The following is a 21,146-nucleotide window of genomic DNA, read 5'->3' as shown; positions in this document are numbered from 1 at the left end:
AAGCACCATGACAAAAGATCTTCCCCTAGAGAGATTTCTTTAAACTTTAATAAAAATTTACAACCTTTTCCCAAGCCCACAACTATAAGGAATGAGAAAGTTTTAGACTAACACAGTAAATCAAATCTGAGTACCACTTCCCCTAAAGCTGTAGCAGACCTTTTTTTCCCAAGCTGTGTTTCAGTACACAATGCCTTTTGGATATACTAATGCAACTACACTAGTATTATCATATTTTACTATTCTAATTTTCTGGACCTATTTAATTTTACCCTCTGTCAAATGTGAAATTGAACTTGATTTTTTCAGCAGAACAGTAGATAAGAGATTTTAAAATGTCAGTCCCCAGAATGTCTGTTTCAACAACCTAATTGATGCCATGTTTTGTTCTGTGAATTTAAGCATGTAAATAAATCATTATACATGATGGTTATGCACAAAACATGTTTTACTACGTTTAATTCGGAGTTTTCCTATGCTGTGTTGCAGTTATACCAAATGCTTGCAGAGATGGGAGAACTGGAGAATACCTACATTATTTACACTGCTGACCATGGTTACCATATCGGGCAGTTCGGACTGGTCAAGGGGAAGTCAATGCCATATGACTTTGATATTCGAGTTCCTTTCTTTATTCGTGGTCCAAGTGTAGAGCCGGGATCAGTGTATGTTCTCTTATGTCTCTAGCACAGCTGTTGAACCTAATGTAAAATGTTTCTAAGCAAATGTAATTATCACTCTGTCTAGTTTCATTTCATGAAGGATGTCCTAATTATTAGAGAGCAATGGCTCCTAAAAAAGAGTAATATATTTAATTTTGCATACTGTAAATTATAACACGAGTGAGAAAGTTGTTTAATATGCAGCCCCGTAGAGACAGGCTTTGGGGTTTGCTTTTAGAAAGTAGATGTTCACCTTCTGGTTTAGCAGAATGGATGGCATCATGCTCTCATTGTCAATGAGATAAGAGTAGTGTGGCTACTTCACCTTCTTGTTTTATTGTGCTTCGCTTTTTCTTTGTGACGACAGTGTGCAGTACTGGCCTGTCATTCTCAGAACTGTAGCTTTCAAAGAGGATTTTCTAAACATAGTGTTTCGATACAGCTTCACATCTTCAAAGCCCTGATAAACATTAATTACCATTCTATTTCCAAGAGAATGTGAAGACTTACATATTGAACACATGACAACTATGACCTTTTCTGCTGATTTGCAGAGTGCCTCAGATAGTTCTGAATATTGATCTTGCTCCAACGATTCTGGATATAGCAGGACTTGACACGCCTCCAGATATGGATGGCAAATCTGTCCTAAAGCTTCTGGACTTGGAGAGACCAGGAAACAGGTGGGTACCAACATTTTTTTTTTTTTTTTAGCCAGTTCAGAAGGAAACACCTAAGTAAATCAACAACTGAGTGGAAAAAGAGATTCTATGAAAATGATCTGTGTCATGCCAACAACAGCTTTCACATTGGAAGAGTCTCTTAAATAGCATATCTATAAAATTGCAGGTATAGATAAGCAGAGAGGTGTTCGGGGGTTTTTTTAAATAAGTTGTTAATACTAGCAGTGCTATACATAGGTGCTAGCAGTAAATATTATTATTTTGCTTTCAGGTTTCGAACAAACAAGAAGACCAAAATTTGGCGTGACACATTTCTGGTGGAAAGAGGGTAATTATTAGGGGTGAGAGAGTCTGGGGAGAGCCTGCCTGCTGGGAACACTCTCCTGTACATGCTCTCCTTTCTGCTCCTTCCTCTTCTTTTTCATGGCTAGCAAAGTAGTAAAACTTGCAAGCAAACTTACAGGCCTGACTTGTTTCTTAGTTTCCCACCACTGGCTTTGCAAGCTGCTATGCTCCCCAGTCTCTACCTCATGCTTGGAAGCATGCTTTTCTGGCAACTCTTGTAGCCTATACCTTCTTTTCCTCTAACATTGTACTTGTGACCACTTATGTCATCATCTAACTCATTTTCTTTCCAAATCTCTGTTTCAAATCCAGCTCTGCAGAGTCCTCATATCAAATGATTTTCTATTTTCCATCACATATTGGAAGCATTCTTCATTTTTATTCTAATTCAGAAAAGATTTATGTGTAAATGAGATTTATGACTATAACTGCTCCTCTTTTCATTTCTTCTTTCATTTCTTTACATCCTTGTACCTTGCCAATTACTGCTGCGAAAAATTTCTCTGGGTAAAAATTTTACAACAATTTCCTTGTGGCAGTGTATAGCTTTACAGATTATGGAAATCTTGTGTGATGTAGTCCAAAACAGTGCATATAAGATACATTGTAATATATAAGATATGGCCAAGCTAGTGCTGGATGAGCATGGAAGCCTTGTAGTCTTTTCAGCTGGGCTTTTCAACCAAGCAAGTACAGCTTCAGTATTTTGCTTTGTGAAAGACCATACATTTATGTATGAATGGTGCTGAACTGTACCAGTTAGGCGTATTTCAGCAACCTTTATTTCTCTCTGGGTAATTTCCAGCAAATCACTTGAGCCTTTTTTCACTACATGACCTACACTGAAGGTCAGTAACAGAAATCTTCAAGTAGCTTTGCTTTTCTAGTTGAATCCATAATCTCCAGAATTTAGAAGAATATATCTAAAATATTAAACTGTATTTTTTAAAGCAAATTTCTACGCAAGAAGGAGGAAACCAACAAAAACACTCAGCAGTCTAATCAACTACCAAAATATGAGAGAGTAAAGGAATTATGCCAACAAGCAAGATACCAGACAGCCTGTGAACAACCTGGACAGGTAAGCCACAAACAACTACAATCTTCTATGTGCCACAGGGAAGTAAGTATTTTTCATTAGAGGTCAAAAGAGTTTGAAGAATTTGACATTATTCCGAATATCTCCAGAGCAAAGAAAACTGGATGCGAATTGCTCTAAGCAATGATCCAATTTAAGGCATTGGAGAGCTGTTCCTTAGTTTGCTGTCTCAGTACAGGGCTCATGGTAAAACTCACATGCTTAAATACAATATTAGATAAATACTTTTTCTCTAATTCAGTGTATTGCTAAATACACAAGATAATTCAATTACAATGATGAATAACGGAGAGATCTTTTTGAACAGGAAAGCTTGTACTCGTTGGGCTAATTCAGAATTACTGAAGCAAACTGGTTAGTTCTATGGTTACACATGATTTCATTTGCTGGGATGAACAACTGGACAACACACTTGGTAATCATCATGCTGTGTTACTTATTGAAACACCTTTAACAGAAGAGTCCCCTTGCCCAGAAGCATTTGCTGTTTCAGGTTGCTGTGAGGATTCAGACAGTTATATCCATACCGAAGCATTACCTTTTCTTCTCTTGGCCTTAATGATTTCAGCATAATGCCTGACTCTGATACAAAGGTCTAATTGCCTGCTCATAAAACCAGAAGTTACTGCACCCCTGACTAGTATTCTTATACCTGCAGCTCTGTAGTGCATGTACAGGAAGGGAGCTAATAAGAAAAAGTGAGCCTGACTCTAAATTCTCTTCCATCCACTCTGAATTAATGCTATACCTACGGTAATGTACAAAGATGAATTTACTGGGGAGATATGGAAAGGAGCTGTATGTCTTCCCACTGACACCACCTCCAAGCAGGCACACGCTGGCGGCCCCAGACGTCAGGTCCTGCCTGGTCTGCTGTCCTTCGCCTCCATCCCTGTCCCCACACACCTTCCCTGAGGAGTGTGAGGCGATTTCTCCCAGGCAGGCGCTTTCGCCTTTCCCTCAGATGTTTGCTCAGACCACTGCAGCCAGCCATAGGCCTGGCGCTGAGATATTGGTGAGCTGTTTTGCATGAGAGCATAAAGACCCACTGTGCTCCGCTTCCATCTGCAGCCACCCATGGTGCTTCTTCCAGGGCAGGTAGAGGTCCACACAGCAAACTGGATGGTGCTGAGGAGAACCCGCTCACTTAGAGAAATGTTCCATCCCTACCGTTCCTTTTCTCCTTCATTAGAGCCTAGTGTTGCAGTAAATCTTGGTTAACCCCAGATTTGACTGGAATATGTTTTGGTTGGCACGTCCTCGGTGAGGTCCTCTGCCACAGCTCTCACCTCACACATGCTCCTTAAACGCAGCCACTTTTGAAGGGATATACACAATACTGCAGTCTCACCCAAGGGCAAAGTTTTCAGGGGTTCAAACACTGCCATTGTAAACACAGATTAAATGTGAAAAACTGAATATTTTTATAGACGCAAAAGGAGATCAATGGAGTAATTTAGACTGTTAGACGCTAAAATGTTTAGTTTTAAAATACAAAAATATTATCTTTGCAATTATTTCTTATATTTATTACCTCTTATGCCAAAATCCAGGTTTGGAATAACTTTACTTTTCTACACATAAGTAGAAAAGGTTAAGTGTCCTGACCAGATCTCATACCTGGAGCAGTAGAAAACATTGCTCACAGCCCTGTTGCCCGCCCACCACAGTAGACTTGTCTTTCCATCCCATATTGGTGAATCCTGTTTGAACAAAAGATGGAGGGAGAAGGCCTTGAGCCAGCACAGCGCTTACAAGAGCAATGGTGTTTAGTAGTGGCTCTCACACCTACAAACTTCCATCAAGGTCCTTTAAACGCTGAAGATACATCAGCTCCACAGCCATCCTTCATGGCTGAATGAAATGCAGGACTGAAGTGACCTTTTTAAGATCAGTTTTCAGACCTAGCCATCAGTGTATACAAATTATTTGTTTAAACAAAGAGACCAAGGTTGTTCTTGATACTTTTAACATCCAGGAGGCCTTTTGCCAGGGTGCCAAAATTAACTGTGCCTGGAGCACAGGTATTATGAGGAGTGGCTTAGGGAACTGGGGCTGTTTAGCCTGGGGAAAAGGAGGCTGAGGAGAGACCTTATCGCTAGTCTACAACTACCTGAAAGCAGGTTGTAGCATGGAGGGAGTTGGTCTCTTCTCCCAAGTAACAAGTGATAGGACAAGAGAAAATGGCCTCAAGTTCTGTCAGGGGAGGTTCAGACTGGATATTAGGAAAAGATTCTTCACAGAAAGGGTTGTCAGGCATTGGAACAGGCTGCCCAGGGAAGTGGTGGAGTCACCATCCCTGGAGGTGGTTAAAAGGTGTTTAGATGAGGTTCTTGGGGATATGGTTTATTACTAAAGTTAGGTTAGGTTATGGTTGGACTCAGTAATCCTGAGTGTCTCTTCCAAATGAAATTATTCTATGATTCTGTGATTCTATACAGAAACCTCCCGTCAGCCAGAGCAAGAGCAGTTTCTCTCTCAGGGACAGGTGATGTGCAGTTCCTACAGAGAAGTCACCGTAGAATAGAAAGGGTGGGAATTTAAAAAGTGGCATTGGAAACAACATGAACATCAACAAGGCATTGCAGTGTGAAATAAGTGTCTGCAGGATTTTTTCCAAGTAGAAATGTTCTTAAAGAAAATTAAAAGTTAATAGGCCAAATAATTTTACTTTCACCCCGATCGTTTGTGATGTACAACATGAGGAATTGCAGTTTAATATGGGCCTCCTCCAGCAGATTTTCCCCAGTCATTTTACACCTCTTGGAAGAGCGAAAAAGGAAATACTGTTATGTGTGTCTTAACTTTGTTTTATCTTTTGAGATTAGTATCTTTAATTTAAATTATGTAGGTGAATATATTAAAAAAAATCTTCATTTTAATTATAGAGGTTTATAACACTTCCTACATTTACTCTTATCGGTTGCAGTTAACATCACTTAAATTAAAATTGCCTTCACAGAATGACTGATTGCTGACAGATTTTTAAATGATGAAATTACTGGTCTGTGGGAAGTTGCTGCTAAATGTCTGAAACTAAGAATAAGCATTTGGTGAATTAATACACCAATGTACTGTCTAGTACATTTAGAGCTTGTTCTTCATTTTAATTTACTTCAGTCAATAACTAGTTCATTTGAAACAGAGAACACAATTGGGAGTTGAAAAAGAAGAAAATTTGTTTTTCCTGTATTACAACGAGGTGTGATCCTGAGACCTGCTAGTTCCAAAATCTCCAGGGATGTGGTACTCAGGAAAAGAATTGTTTCAGCTTATTTTCTATTTAATAAGTAACTTCTTAATTAAAAAAAAAAAAAAAAAAAAAAGAAAAAAATAAAAAAGAAACCTTTTTTAATTAAAAGTTTCAAAATTTCAATTTTTTCTATGCCCAATGTCTATCCAAAAGTAGATAAATATAGCAATTAAAAAAAAGAAAATATTAAACATCTGTATAATTGCTATGATTATTCCATATTTTTTAAGTTCTAAGTGACTGCTTGCCAAAAAGAGATAAGGAATTTAGATTATAGATTACATTTAGCTGCAAATCAGTAAGGCTTATGGGTTACCAAAAAAAAAAAAGGTTTTGTTTCATTATGAAAAAATAGTTAGTAAATGCCTACACAAATCTCAGTTAAACTACTTTCAGCATGATTTTTTTTAACTTAAATTTTTTAGCACCATTGACTGATTGCATCACTTTTTTTGTAGAGCACCCTCCCCTTGCTATTTTTTCCTAATCCCCTTTATGGAAGAACACTTTCCAAAAGCTCCCTCACCTCCCTGAGAGCATATCAGAAGAGATGTGCATGACTGCACGGATACGTTCATGTTTATGTTCGTGTAGTCATCCCCTTGGGTCAGCAGCGAGCTCTTGAGGAGGAGAGGACCACGCCTGCTGAGGTGCATTAGCAAGAGCAGAGCCAACAGGTAGTGGGAAGTGAGTCTTGGCCTCTACATGGTGCTTGTGGGCTGCAGCTGGAGTGCCGTGTTCAGGCTGGGACCTCCAGTAGCAGAGGGACTTTGTCAAGCTGGAGCATGTCCAGTGGAGGACTCCAGAGATGGTCAGGAAGTACTGAGGAGGGACAGAGGTTTGTTTAGCCAGGAGAATGGAAGGGGAAGGGAGAATCTAATTGCTTCCTTCAACTAACTAATGGCTAATTAAAGAGAAGACAGACCCAGGCACTTCTTGGAGGTGCACAGCAAAAGGCCTGTAAGTAACAGACAAGTTGCAGCAAGGGAAAGTCTGACTAGGTGTGTGGAAAAAAAAAAAAAAAAAAAAAGAGTTACCATAAGAGTAATTAAACTCTGGAGCCCAAAGAGGCTGTGGAAGGTCCATCCAGGGGTACTTTCAAAACCTAATAATGTTGTTCCTGCTTTGAGAAGGAGATTGGACTAAATGACCTCCAGATGTTCCTTCCAGCAACTGCTCATGCTCTCAATTTTTTGCTTGCTTAATACCTGGACTTGAGGATTTCATGTTTTCTTTCTCCTCTTCAGCTTCGTTAACTTGGGAAGTGCTGTTAGTTTTGTCCATCTTGTGAGTTATGAGTCACTTGCCAGTATCATATTTGGATACAGACTAGGTTTCGTCTCCCGCCGTGACCCAGCTGTTGACCTGCACTCACCCACAGCACAGCCGGTCCCATCACACCCAGGCCAGGTTCACTCCCCCTGCCAAGGGAGCAGCAGCAGGGTGGGCTCTCTGCTCAGCTCTGGGGCTTGGGGTAGCATAAAATTTTCCTTTACGGTCCCTCTTGCACATTGCAGAGAGCGCTCAAGAAATTATGATGGGAGCAAGAGGTTTCCTTCATAGTTTATATGCCAAATTTGTCACCAGTTTATGCTGTGTAACTTACTGAGGTCACCTGATTGAGCCCTGTTGGTTTAGTAGTGACTGTTGATGGGTTTTAGCACTTAAATGGTTTTCAGGTTTTATTTATATTTCCTGGATACATATTTCCCCTCTCAGCTTTACTGTAATAAGGTACACAGTATAGAAATATCTATTCATCTGCAACATTGCTAATGTTGCTGTTCTTTTAAAACGGGAAACAATCAGTACAAACTTTTAACTAAAACTTTGTTATTTTTCCAATAGAGCAGAAATAATAGCATGTGAACAAATGTTTCTCTGGATAATACAACCTTATCATGACACAAATCTCCTCTCACATTTCCACTGAAACAACCTGAGATGAGAATATATGTTAGTTCAGGAGGTTTAGAGGCAAGCTGCTCTTAAATCCTCTGGCAGGTTATTTTTGTTGAACTCACTCCATCTTCTCACTCATGAAATTCTTCTGGATACTTAGCAAATATGTTAACTGTGTTTTCATTTCTACTTTTTCTTTCTCTCTTGCCTTACCTAAACGTGTAATTAATGAGTTGAGTTAATTCATAAGTATTTGTTCTTTTTCTCTTTACCAGTCTGAGTCATAGGAATTTTCCTGAGGCATAATTTTGACTTCTGGGACTTAGCACTGTTTCCCAGATAGCAGTTACCTTTCAAGCTCTTGCGACTGATAGGCTGGGTGTCTGCAGTGTACTGTTCAATCCATTCTTTATAATCCATTCTTTATAATCAGTTTTTTTTCCTCTTACAAAAATTACACAAACCACAACATTATTTTAAAATTTTCCCAACAGGGGTAAGAAAAAAAAAAAAAAAAAAGAAGCCACCCTCCCAAAATGAGGACTGTGAAGCTTTGTGTTTAAAATTGCAGCTCTTGGGTTGAATGACTCAGCAATGAAACCCAGACACAGGGCTGTTTGTTTTATGGGCATACATCTCCTACCATCTGCTCAGCACTACCTGACAGTTTGTGAACAGCAAAGGTCTGAAACTTGTAAAGATCAGTACTCTGATGCCAGCTCCAATGAGCACTGACAGTGGGCAGAACAGAAAAATGTATCGTGCTGCCCGTGTTGGTATGACATGCAGGCCTGTGAACTCAAACCAAGATAGACAGGTATAACACTCTAGCCACTAACCTTCCTTGTGCTCTTTTTTCATGTACTTCAACTTTAGAGATGCAGAATATTGTGTTTCCTCCTGAGAAGTGTATCCCAAAAGCACCCTAAAGAAATAATGTTCCTTTTGGAGAATACACCTGAAGACTGAGATTTTAGTTAGATTAGGACTCAATAGAGAGGTCTCTGTCTAGAGAGAGTTCAGAGGAGGGCAACAAAGCTGGTGAGGGGTCTGGAGCACAAGTCTGATGAGGAGCAGCTGAGGGAACTGGGGCTGTTTAGCCTGGAGAAAAGGAGGCTGAGGGGAGACCTTATCGCTGTCTAGAACTACCTGAAAGAACGTTGTAGCATGGAGGGGTTGGTCTCTTCTCCCAAGCAGCAAGTGATAGGACAAGGGCAAATGGCCTCAAGTTGCACCAGGGGAGGTTCAGATTGGATATTAGGAAAAAATTCTTCACAGAAAGGGTTGTCAGACACTGGAACAGGCTGCTCAGGGAAGTGGTGGAGTCACCATCCCTGGAGGTGTTTAAAAGGCGTTTAGATGAGATTCTTAGGGACATGGTTTAGTGCTAGAGTTAGATTAACGGTTGGACTCAATGATCTTGGGTGTCTCTTCCAACTGAAATGTTTCTATGATTCTGTGATTCTGTTTGATGATTCAATGTATTTTACAGTGATTTGAGGCTATACAGGTAGTCACTGGAGACATGTTGCTGAATCCACGCATCAGCTTTGTGGTAAATGTGCAAGATTCTTCTGGCTCTGATCCAAAGAGCATGTTATGTAGTCTATACATACTTGTTGTCTCCCACGCATCCTTCATCGTTGAAAAGTCCAGCATAAGAATTTAATTTTATTGTTATTTTTCGTATTTATCACATTATATCAGCATTCAGTTGAAAGCATGTCTATTTGTAATGCTAAAAGAACACTTGCCATCAATCAGCTTACAGATAATATTGTAAAGGAAATTAGAGTGGGGCTTATTAGGTGCAGTCTGGTTTGGCTCAACTATCTATGTTCTCATAAAATAAATATCACAGACCATACATTTGTAAAGGTCAGCTTTATGACCAGCTGTGGAGTATGAATAAAAACACATAAGCTGGTAAGAGCTGGCCAGAAATGTCAGATGGCTGGCCAGCAACTGACAGCCAGACCCCAAGCACCCACTAAAACCCAATTAAAATTATGATATAGTATATAAACATCACTCATGGATCCTACTGGTTTCAGAACAACCCCCTGACACCTGCAGAAGCTGAAAGATACTGGCGATCAACCTGTTTTACCAGAACATTTGTTCAAAGCTGGCTCGTCTTTGCCATCTGCCCCTTGACACCACCTTTTCTTGGTAATAATTCAGCAGAGCATCTCTACACAGGTTTTACTGGAAGCATATGTTTGGGACCACTTATATGCTTAAAACTAAGTACATACTTCAGTGCTTTCGCAAACAGCTCTTGCAGAGATTGCTCATTTTAAACCCTCCAGAGTCATCCTTCAGAGCTGACAGGATCATGCCTGCAACTTAGTTGCTCAAGAATTCATAGGAATTGCCAAAAATTATGATATTTCTTATTAAAATACAACTCTGCTTATGAGTTAAAACCAGATATGAAGATAAGTCCCTTTATCTCTAAAAATAATACTTCAAAGCATGTTATTTCAAATTTCAGCATAAGTATTTCAGATTTCAGCCTAAATATTTAAGTTTCCTGTTAAACAGTGGGCAGGCATTCTCAGATTTGAAAGTTCTTCAAACTTAAGCAATTCTTAATCTAAAATACCAGCCCTATTCTGGATAAAATCCAGAGATATTCCAGTCCAGGAAGATCGCTGGTTTCATCTCTTTCAATGCATGACTGTGTTCAGCATTCTTACCACCATTTTACCAGTGTTCTCTAACAGAAAGAATTTTGGTAGAATGGTGCCATAAAAAGCAATTTTGTGTACCAAAAATGTTTAGACAGAAAACATAGATTATGCAATAATTATTTCTATCACTTTCTGTAGTAGTACTTCAAAGTTCTTTTTTTACAGAGTTTTTATTTTAAAGTATCCAGTGAAATATAGTATAAACTAAGTCTTCTGCAAATTAAATGTATATGACTAGCTTACTATCATTATTGCTTTTTATAACTGCAAGACTAAATTTATCCTTTTGATTGGCTCCTATTTGTTCGTGCCTGAGAGTGGACATTTACTGAATTAAAACAGAAATCTGTTGATGTTGAGTGGTAGCTGCAGGCAACCTAATAGATCTGGTGGAGGTGAAATATTTGATGTCCTGACCTAAGTGCCTACCCTTCTAGAGCGGGCAATGCAGTCCATGCATTTTTTATAAACTAGAGAACTGCTGTAACTTTGACACTTAAAATCAATCTTATCTGTACATCAAGAATGTGGAATTGTGTAGTCTGTAAACTTCCTAGGCTATTTTCTCTCCCTTCCATTTCTTAAACACTGTGAAGTAGCTCAAAATTGGCAATTTTGATATAGTTATTTCTGTTATGCACTGATTAATGTCTTCATTCTTTTTTTCCTCCAGTTCTATCCCTGTGCATTTAACTTAGTGTATTTCTGAATTCTGTCATACATTTCCCTCTGTATTACATCAGTTACTATAGGACAAATTGATCCCCTACCTGTTGAATCACTGACCATTGCACTTTTCAGGAACACTTTCTCAGGGAGTAAGGCTGTATATAAATAATTATCTTTGAATATATTCACATCGGCAGACTCTGGATCTGTGCATGCTTCAATAGAAAGTGGTCCAGTTATGAGGAAGTGCTGCAAAAATTGGGTTCTTCCCTTACAGACAGCATCAATCCAGCTCTAAAATGAAGGAAGAGATTTTTGTTCCACAAAAATGCAGCAATTCCATATCCCCTGAGTGAACCTAGCACACCATCTCTGTTAAACAGCTGCAATCACACACAATATTCAAATACTGCTGAGATGTAACGACAAAGATTAATATTTCCAGGAGCATTTAGGGGCTTCGATCAGGACCAAGGTTCATAACTGCTCTGTGGGAATGTGTAGAGGACACAGCCTTAGGCTGTAAAAATTTCACTGTATTCAGCTCCAGTTCAGCAGAAATAAACTGCTGCTCCTCTGTGCTGTTTGCCATAGCCAGCTAATTACACGGCACTTTTCAATATGCTGTGTGACATGCCCTCTTCAAATGGCACAGAGAAAGCAAAAACAAGACTCCGTTCTTATTGTGGCAGCACAGCCCTAAACCAGACTCCCTTACTAGTATTGTCACAACATGTCCCCTGACACTCACCCTGATCTGGTTACTGCTAAGGGAGGAAAATGGTATACACATACGCAGCCCATGATGGTATTTTCATCTAAAATGTTTTCAAATTTTAATCATACCTTTTGAAACAGGAAAAAAGGGAAATGAGATCTTGAGGACATGTTTAAATTCATGAAGTCTTCCTTTTCATGCCTTGATATTCCCTAGGGTGAGCAATAATACTCAAAGTCAGTCATACATTACCAAAATGAAAAAGCACCTGTAAAAATATTGTCGCCATGTTATATTTCCAGTTGCATGTTTTTCAGGGTTTTATATTTTTGTGATAAAATCTGACAAGATGCTTAACATTGTCTACTGCAGATACCAAGTAATTACATTTGATAGAAACCCTCATCTTGCCTATGGTTAAGACACCTTTCATGAATTGTCTTATTAATTTCCCCTCTATATAGGAGGGCAGCAGCTCTCTCAAAGCTGTCACAAACAAACTTGGTTTCAAATCCTGCTTAACTGGATATTGACAGTGCAGCACATCACAATGATTCATGCTGAATATATATTTTATGCTGTGTTTATATTCACTAATGAAATAGACTTACTTAAGTTTAAGGCTGTGGCACAAACTGATTAATAGCAGGAAACTGAGACCCAGGGTAGTTTTGAAGCCATATGCTGTTGTCTTGCTCATGCAGCTCTAAGTCGCAACTGGAGCCCTGCCAGTAGCAGCACAAAGCAAAGCCACCAATACAAATAATACCCTTCTAACCATCCCATTTGCTCCCCTCTGCCTTTGAAATGACTTTATAAGGGCAAACTTCTACCCCGAGGAGAAAATGTATCATGCCAATGACATCATCTGAGGAAAAGCTCTTGCTGCAGTCCTGCTGCAGTCCAGTGCTTGCCTGCCCACCATGGAACAAGTACGCATACTTACAGGTTTAAACTTCAGGTTTGGCAGCAGTTAAAACACCTTGAGCTTCTGAATGAATAGGGTAGAATGGAAAGGAATAGAATGGAAAGGAATAGAATGGAAAGGAATAGAATGGAAAGGAATAGAATGGAAAGGAATAGAATGGAAAGGAATAGAATGGAATAGAATAGAATAGAATAGAATAGAATAGAATAGAATAGAATAGAATAGAATAGAATAGAATAGAATAGAATAGAATAGAATAGAATAGAATAGAATAGAATAGAATAGAATAGAATAGAATATTTCAGATAGAAGGGACCTACAATGATCATCTAGTTAAACTTCCTGACCACTTCAGGGCTGACTGCAAGTTAAACTATATTGTGACAGGTACTGTCCAAATGCCTCCTTAACACTGGCAGACTTACGGCATCGACCACCCCTCTAGGAAGCCTGTTCCAGTGTTTGACCACTCTCTCAGTAAAGAAATGCTTCCTAATGTCCAGTCTGAACCTCCCCAGCTTTGAATTATTCCCATGTGTCCTATCACTGAGCACCAGGGAGAAAAGCTCAGCACCTCCCTCTCCTCCCCTTCTCAGGAAGCTGTAGAGAGCAATGAGATTGCCCCTCAGCCTCCTTTTCTCAAACTAGACAAACCTAAACTCCTTGGCCACTCCTCATAGGATGCTCAAACCTTTTACACATCTGCCTCTCTTAAGCTGCCTCTGCAATTTGCTGCCAGAGGCAGGGAGGGCTGTGGGAATAGCTGGAAGCCAGCACATATGGACCCAGCCTCAAGAGAATCTGCAGAGCACACCCTGCTTGGTTTGGGGTGGCTGTAAAACCAGCAAAGCCCCTCAGAGGAAGATTGTCCCACCAGCTCTCAGGTGGAGAGTTTCAGGACTCTGTTGGTGTGGGAGTATTAAGGACCCTCTTCCAAGTTTGCTTCTCCTCTGAAGTTAAATTGAAGCAGAAGGAAACCTAGAGGTGGGGAGCTGAGGTGAGAGGGAAATAATTGCTGGAGGGTGGGTGACAAAATGAGATGAAAGAAAGAAAGGATGAGTTAATGACAGGGAAAAAGGCTGACCCAGGTTAAGTTTTATAACATGACTGAAATTGTATAATAGTTTGTTGCAGAAAAATGGCAGGGTCCTGCTTTTCTTCTCCCACTAGCTGTTGGGTTTTGTTGTTTTTTTGGGGTTCTGTTGTTTGTTTGTTTTGTTTTTTTTTTTTAATTCTGAGTTAGGCCTCTTTTCTCCTACTGAGGGAAAAAAATATCAGTGCACGGGTCCCTAAGTCAGCATGGAGCTAGAAGCAGGGACTATCCCATATTCCTATGACAACAGTGAATTGGCTTAGGAATCTTGTGAAATATCACTACGAGAAGGAAGATAAACATGGCGAAAATAAAAAAACATATGTTAATTAAAATTTAAATGGAGGTATATTTAATTTGTGCGTGTGCCAGTATTTTTTTACTGATGGGGAAGTGGGGACCTAGAAACTGAATCTAATAGTCCTGGATTTCAAAGAGTAGTTTAGTATTCATAGTAGAAGGAAAAGTAGAAAACAGGGTAGGGGAAGGGACAGCACATCGGTCAGAGTCTTCTTTTATGTGCGCTAATGCATTTTATAGATCCAAATGGGAGCAGAAGGACCATTATGACTTACTGCATAGTACCTGCTCATGGGCAGAGATTCAGGAAAGTTAGTCTAAAAATTCTATCTTAGAATTGTGCAGCATCTTTATAACAATACTTGTCAAAGTAAAATTAAAAAAAAAAAAAAAAGACTAACTGAATCACCTTTAATCACTGTTTTAAATAGAGAACTATTATTGGCTTGTACTAGACACATAAAAGTCCTGTTTCAATGTTAGTCAGAATACTGTTAAAAGTGATCTAAATGGCTATTGAAACCACTTCTGGAATCTCTTGCTCTAATTAATGTTAGGTAAAGAGGCTACTTATTTTACTTTCAAATGTTGCTTTTGAAACATTAAAAACTAGTGCCATATGTTTATAAATGTAACGTACCAAATACACACAGGAAATATAGTGGTGCAGCCAGTTCTTATCGTGTAACAAGCTTCTCTTGCTGCGGTAGGAAGAGTAAGCACACTATTGCAGAATAAAACCCTGCAAAGTGTCAGAGCTCTTGGACACCTTTACTTGTAGAAAGTCACCTTGTCACTTGTAGGTGTAAGTTTACACTAAAATTCTGGGCATGAGTGTAATTTGTCAGGCAGCTATCAGACTTGTGCAAGTCCATGGCCTTTTGCACATGATTTACTGTTCTGGGATCGAAGTCATGCTGATCCACAGGCAAGGGCTCCGGGCTTTGGATCCAGCTTTTAGTTCAGTCCACGTGTGCTCTCACACTGCTGCAGTTCAGAGCCACACCAGCTCACTCCTCTGGTTATCAGGTCAGCAAATCTACCTGAGGCTTTATTTTCTTTCTTCATTCTTCAGTCAGGTTGATGGCACCTCCCAAAACAGTCCAGAGCAGCCATTAGTTAATGGAAGAGACTTAAAGGAATGTGCGTGCTCTGATATTAGTGTCCATTTCAAAAATTAAATTGGGGACTTCATTAGGACCAGCATCCATCTTCCTATTATTAATGAGGCAAGAGAAAGAAACTCTATTCTGTCACAGAAACAAAAAAGGACACGTTACAGGGAAACTTAGCTGAAACTAAAAGTAAAACGTTCCAGTTACCAATAGCATTATTGAGTTTTGTTCTCTACACTATCCAGCCAAACTTATTTGCTTTGTATATAAAGTCTGGTCATTGTGGCTTAAGATGCATAAGTGAACAAAACTCACCGGATTATAGTCATTTATAGCTATATTCAAATTACAAATAAACATAGCTATTTCTAGTTCTTCCTATTGTTATTCGCACTACAACTGACTTAAAATCACCACAGGCTTCTTAGCCTATGATGGGTGTTACAAGTGCCAGCTATAACCCAGAAGCCATATATGGCAAGGTTTGGGCATGGGCAAAGGAGCTCTGATCTGTCAGCACCTATCCGTGTTGTTTGTGGTTTGGTTTGTTTTATTTTAAACGACATCTAGATTTTTTAAGACAGTTTGATATGGAAAGGAAATTAAAGTTCCAGTTACTTCTTAATTTGAAATGTGAAGACAGTGGGATCCCCTGGAAAAATCCACCTGGAATCTTCCATCTGTTTCAGCGATGTTGATAATCAAGTCAGACAGATATTGTGCAGACAAGCTGGAAAAAACTCTGTTTCCTCTCATTGTCCTCCGCTTGTTCTGATATTCAGCAAGCATACAATGATTTTTACAGGTATTCTTTCCAGACTGCACCTTTTTCTCCCAAGTCTGATACAAATCTCCAGACTTGGATATCCAAAGGAGTTTATCTAAGCTAATTTATTTGTTTACTGTCCCCAAGGTTCTTCCCCTTCTTGCACCTGCGGGGTGCAGGGAGATTGGCTGGGGGTATCGTGCTTTCAGGTTTCTCCCTTCTTATGTAAAATATAAAAAACCAGCAATGTTTGTCAGTCTGAGTGGCATGGTTTACAGGGACATGTCTTAGGGTGCAAGTCCTAACTCTGGCCACAAGAAAGGAAATAAATTACATGTTGTTATTAGCTTATGTATTTTTTGATAAATCACATCCACAATTCATCTCTCTCTTTCCAAAGAACCCTATAAGTGAAGCAGTTCTTCTTCATCTATGGGGATTTTTCATTTTCATCTGAATCATGTTAGAAATTCCAAGTCACAGAACAAAGAAACCAAGTTTGTTTTTTCAAAGAAAAAAAAAGCGTTGGTGAAAACAGCCCTGACAGCTGTACTCTGTGGCTCAGTAAATTAAGACTTTTTACTTGCTCCTTTCAGAGATGTGTTTAGTCTAGATACTCTTGATTTATATATCTTTTTTTTTTTTTTTGCTAGGTTGTATTTTTAATACAGATTTGTAGTTAGTTCATTCAAGCTGATGTTTGCCTAGCATGAGTGAGATGTTGAAAAGAATGTGAGTGAATTTAGTCCCTTAAAATGTTTCCCTTCTCAGTTTGTTGTTGAAGGGACTGCTTCATTTTTAAAGAAATTTGTCCCTCTTGTTTTGTGATCCATCTGAAAGCAGCAGGGGTTTGGAAGGCTGCTGGGAAATCATCCTCATTTCTCTCTCTCACAGAAGTGGCAGTGCACTGAGGATGCTTCTGGCAAACTCCGAATTCACAAGTGTAAGGTATCTAGTGACATCCTCGCCATCAGGAAAAGGACCCGCAGCATACACTCCCGGGGATACAGCGGTAAAGACAAAGACTGCAACTGTGGAGACACTGATTACCGAAACAGCAGGACTCAAAGGAAAAATCACAGACAGTTCTTGAGAAACCCTAATGCGCAAAGTAAGTGTTATCTGATCTCTTGAGCCACTGAGGCAAAGTGCAGAGGAAATGGGGAACAGAGTGTTGGCTTCCCGGTACACTTGTTTTCACCTCCATGCATAATGAATACATCCGTAATTGGCAGTCGGGTTGTACATAATTGCCTCTGTAATAACAATAATAACAACAACCGTATTTATCGTTTGGATCCCAGGGAGGCAGAGTCTCCGGCTGGTGCCGATGCTGGCCGTGATGGTGGTGCTGGTGGTGCTCTGGTGCCACCTACCGCCGTTCGCGGCCGTGACAACCCGGTGGCGTCTGCGGATCGACCAGTGCCGTTATTTGCTAACACGGCCAGTGCCTCCTTAACACTGACTTCACATACTGTTTGATGATATCCCAAACCCGTCATTTGCATGAGTGCTGTCACTGCTTTCGGACGGCAATTCTGCCCGGCTGTGACTTTCTGGCAAGTCAGTACTGGGATCCTCACAGGGACACGAGTGAGATTGCAGTGTCCTCTAGTGGAGCATGGGCTGAAGAGTTTTAGGACAGCAGTTCTTGGATTTGGTTCTGCTACTGATTTTTACAAAAGAAGCCTATCTAAAGAAGCCATTATTTTAAATGGAACAAATATTTTCATCTATCTGTTCAGGGATGAAAGTTCTGTAGTTGCAGCAATACAAGCAGACTTGGATTTCAGACTTAATTCAAGAGCAGGCTATATTCTCCTGCTCTCTGTCTAGAATACTAGACTGGGGAATGAAATAAAGATGGGTCTTTGAAACAGGAAGATAATGAAGTCGTATGAGAAACACAGAAGTTAGAAGATGCTGCACAGATGTCTATGAAATAATAAAATAATGTCAGTATAATACAAAATTTCCTGATTTTAAGCCTCCCCCACTCTGGATGTGAACAAGAATCCCTGCTATTCTCTGTACATTCAGCCACAATATTGTCTGTCTCGAGTTGTCTCATTGTTCAGACTAGAAGCTACGTTGATATAATTTCTTCTATTTGTTTCGTATGACCTAAGGAGTTTCACAGTGTGCATGTCACAGACTGCCTGGGTGATTCTCAAACTGGGGAATATTCCCCTAAGCGATATTTTCAAGGGAAGACAACTGTCATGTACCTTGGAAAGAGAAGGTGTTGCCAAGACACCAACAAGGACTGAATGGCAATTGCAACTGGGACAAAGTGACTTGGGGAGTAAAAGAGCGGAAGTCTGGAAAACATCTGAAGGGGGCATCAGAAAAAGTCCAGTTGTTATGTTTTTCTCCTTTTCAACATTCTTATTCATCTGCATATACACATATACACTGATATATCATGGATTCTTGTCACTTTAATCCCTACCTTTAAAAAGGAAAAGGTGTTATCCTTTTAAACAGTCATTTTTTTTCTAAAGCTTAAGTCAAATGTGTCACTTGCCAATTGATTGGTGGTGACTCTGTTTCAGAGTCCTGAATGGTTTAATTTCCGGAGTGGTTTCTAATCCTGTGGTCTGTGTTTTTTTAGTATGTCTTTCTAGATATCTGATTTCTAAGATACTGATTTTATTTTATTTATTTATTTATACTGATTTTATTTTATTTATTTTATGAGGTGTACAGGGTGTTTCAAGAAGATGGACCCGATTTCAGAGATGGAGTGATTTCAAATGGGTCCATCTTTTTGAAACACCCTGTAGATGCTAAATGTGGTGTAGATTAGACTACCATGAAATGCAAACCTTGAAGCAATCAAAACTCCATTATACTCATGAAAGTATGGGCCTACATTTATCAAAAAATCATTAAATACATTTCTATAAAGCCACAGAAAAAATAAGCTATTTTTACTGAACAGCTTTCTTGCTCTTTGGAGTATGCTTTGTGTTCATGGCACAGGTCATGTAGATATGTATATGTAACTGAGAATGTTTATTTCTTCTGCTTCAGAATACAAACCCCGATTTGTTCATACTCGCCAAACCCGGTCCTTGTCTGTGGAATTTGAAGGCGAAATATATGACATAAATCTGGAAGAAGAAGAGCTGCAAGTGTTAAAGACCAGAAGTATCGCCAAGCGTCACAATGTTGAAAATGAGGAAGAAGCAGGGGAAACTGATGGTGGTCCTGGTGACACAATGATTGCTGATGGCACTGATGCTATAGGTCAACCCAACTCTGTCAGAGTGACACACAAGTACTATTGGCTTTTCTGTGTTGTTTTTTGTTTGTTTGTTTGTTTTGTCTTGTTTTGTTTTACAGTTTTATAGTCACAATATTTAGGAACCTAAAACTGTCATTGTAGATTTTAGGTAAACTTGAGTTGTTCTCATTACTCAGTGGAATCATTTAGCTTTAGTATATGTATTTTAAATGGGGACATCTAGTTTAGGTTTTATTTCTGAGGAGGAGTAGGTATCTCCAACAGGAAATTCATCCTCTATCAAAACATGCATCTTATGATGGATTAACCAGCCTGTGAAGACGATAGGAAGAGATAAGCATCTAAATCTTCCTTTCTGCTATTCTTGAAAATTAAAAGAAAGGTTCTGATGAAGCAGAATCCAAGAAAGGTTGTGTCTATAAAATTGGAATGTTTCTGTCCCTAAGTAATTTCTGTTTGTCGGCATGGAGACTTCGAAAGTTCAACCTGTAGTCTGCTGGATTTTCTATCTCAGTTCACCTCCTTGGCCTTCCACATGCTTTTTTTTCTCTTGGTAGAGCTGTTTTTTTCCAGCACTGGTATGAATATGTTTGTCATTGCATCACTTTTTAACTTGAATGTTCTGTTGGCTTTTTTTTAACCACTTATTGGAACTCTTTGCTCTAACTTTGATTCTTATTGATCTTTAGCCCGTTGACTGTACGTTCTGATCTTAACTGGTTTGCATACTTAGAAGATGAATCACATTCGTGTGGCAAGAGGAATATATTTCTCAGCAGTTGGTGGTTAAATAAGGGATGGCACATTTGGTTAAGAGGCTTCAAACTTTGAACAGATTTTTATTTCACTTTCAATTTCATCTCTGATTGGGTTAAGAATCTCCAAGATGGCTGAGCCATTGTATGTTTGCTAAGCAGGCACAGAGCATCTGCCATAATTTTGCAGAGAAAAAGGATTGAAGTATTTATTGATATTATTAAGTCAACAATAACTTGTAGAGTTTATTTATTTTATAATGGAACGTAACAAAGAATTGATTAGAAATGTTGGAAGAAATAAAAAAGGAGGTAGGAAATGGGGAAACCACTGACTTTCTGTTTATTAAACTCATGTCTACAGATGTTTTATTCTTCCAAATGACACTATTCACTGTGAGAGAGAACTGTACCAATCTGCCAGAGCCTGGAAGGACCACAAGGCTTACATTGATAAGGAGGTAAGAGGTATTCTAATATCTGATTGAAGTCTTTGCACTGCTACCTTTTCAAAGAATAATTCTAACTTGGAAATATTCTCTGCAGATCGAAGCTCTCCAAGACAAAATTAAGAATTTGAGGGAAGTCAGAGGACACCTAAAAAGAAGAAAACCAGATGAATGTGACTGTAGTAAACAGAGGTAAGAAAGGTGATACTCAACACTGAAAGTTACACCGATTGCTAAGGCTTATCTTTCCCAGGTTTTTTGAGATGGAAAAGAAAGCACATAAGCTTTATTGATATTTATAACCACTTTAGGCACTCATTTTAATTAGATCACTTGTAAGAGTAGGAACTACTGTGAATCAAAAGAGACAAATGTAAAAATTTTAAGATTAAGTATGTTTGTATTTTACAAATATATTTGAACCCAGCTGCAGTTTTGCTTTAATGTAGTATAAGATCATTCA

The 21,146-nt window shown here is 39.1% G+C and overlaps 1 protein-coding gene across 7 annotated transcripts in view; it reads left to right on the top strand.

Annotated features, from left to right (window-relative positions):
- The window catches only part of SULF1 (sulfatase 1), a gene marked incomplete at its 5' end in the record, with an annotated part of 122,412 nt that overhangs the window by 89,843 nt on the left and 11,423 nt on the right, over positions 1-21,146 (top strand). For all 7 annotated transcript variants that reach the window (XM_082044200.1, XM_082044194.1, XM_082044195.1 and 4 more), the window contains 8 exons: positions 490-665; positions 1,217-1,345; positions 1,617-1,673; positions 2,642-2,771; positions 17,124-17,340; positions 19,266-19,512; positions 20,599-20,695; positions 20,781-20,875. In XM_082044200.1, coding sequence (XP_081900326.1) covers positions 490-665; positions 1,217-1,345; positions 1,617-1,673; positions 2,642-2,771; positions 17,124-17,340; positions 19,266-19,512; positions 20,599-20,695; positions 20,781-20,875 — 1,148 coding nt within the window. The remainder of the gene's footprint in view (positions 1-489; positions 666-1,216; positions 1,346-1,616; positions 1,674-2,641; positions 2,772-17,123; positions 17,341-19,265; positions 19,513-20,598; positions 20,696-20,780; positions 20,876-21,146) is intronic.

Source organism: Streptopelia decaocto (assembly GCF_964273445.1).
Source record: "Streptopelia decaocto genome assembly, chromosome: 2".
In the NCBI taxonomy this organism is placed as follows: Eukaryota; Metazoa; Chordata; class Aves; order Columbiformes; family Columbidae; genus Streptopelia; species Streptopelia decaocto.
This window is presented reverse-complemented; position numbering and strand designations above follow the sequence as displayed.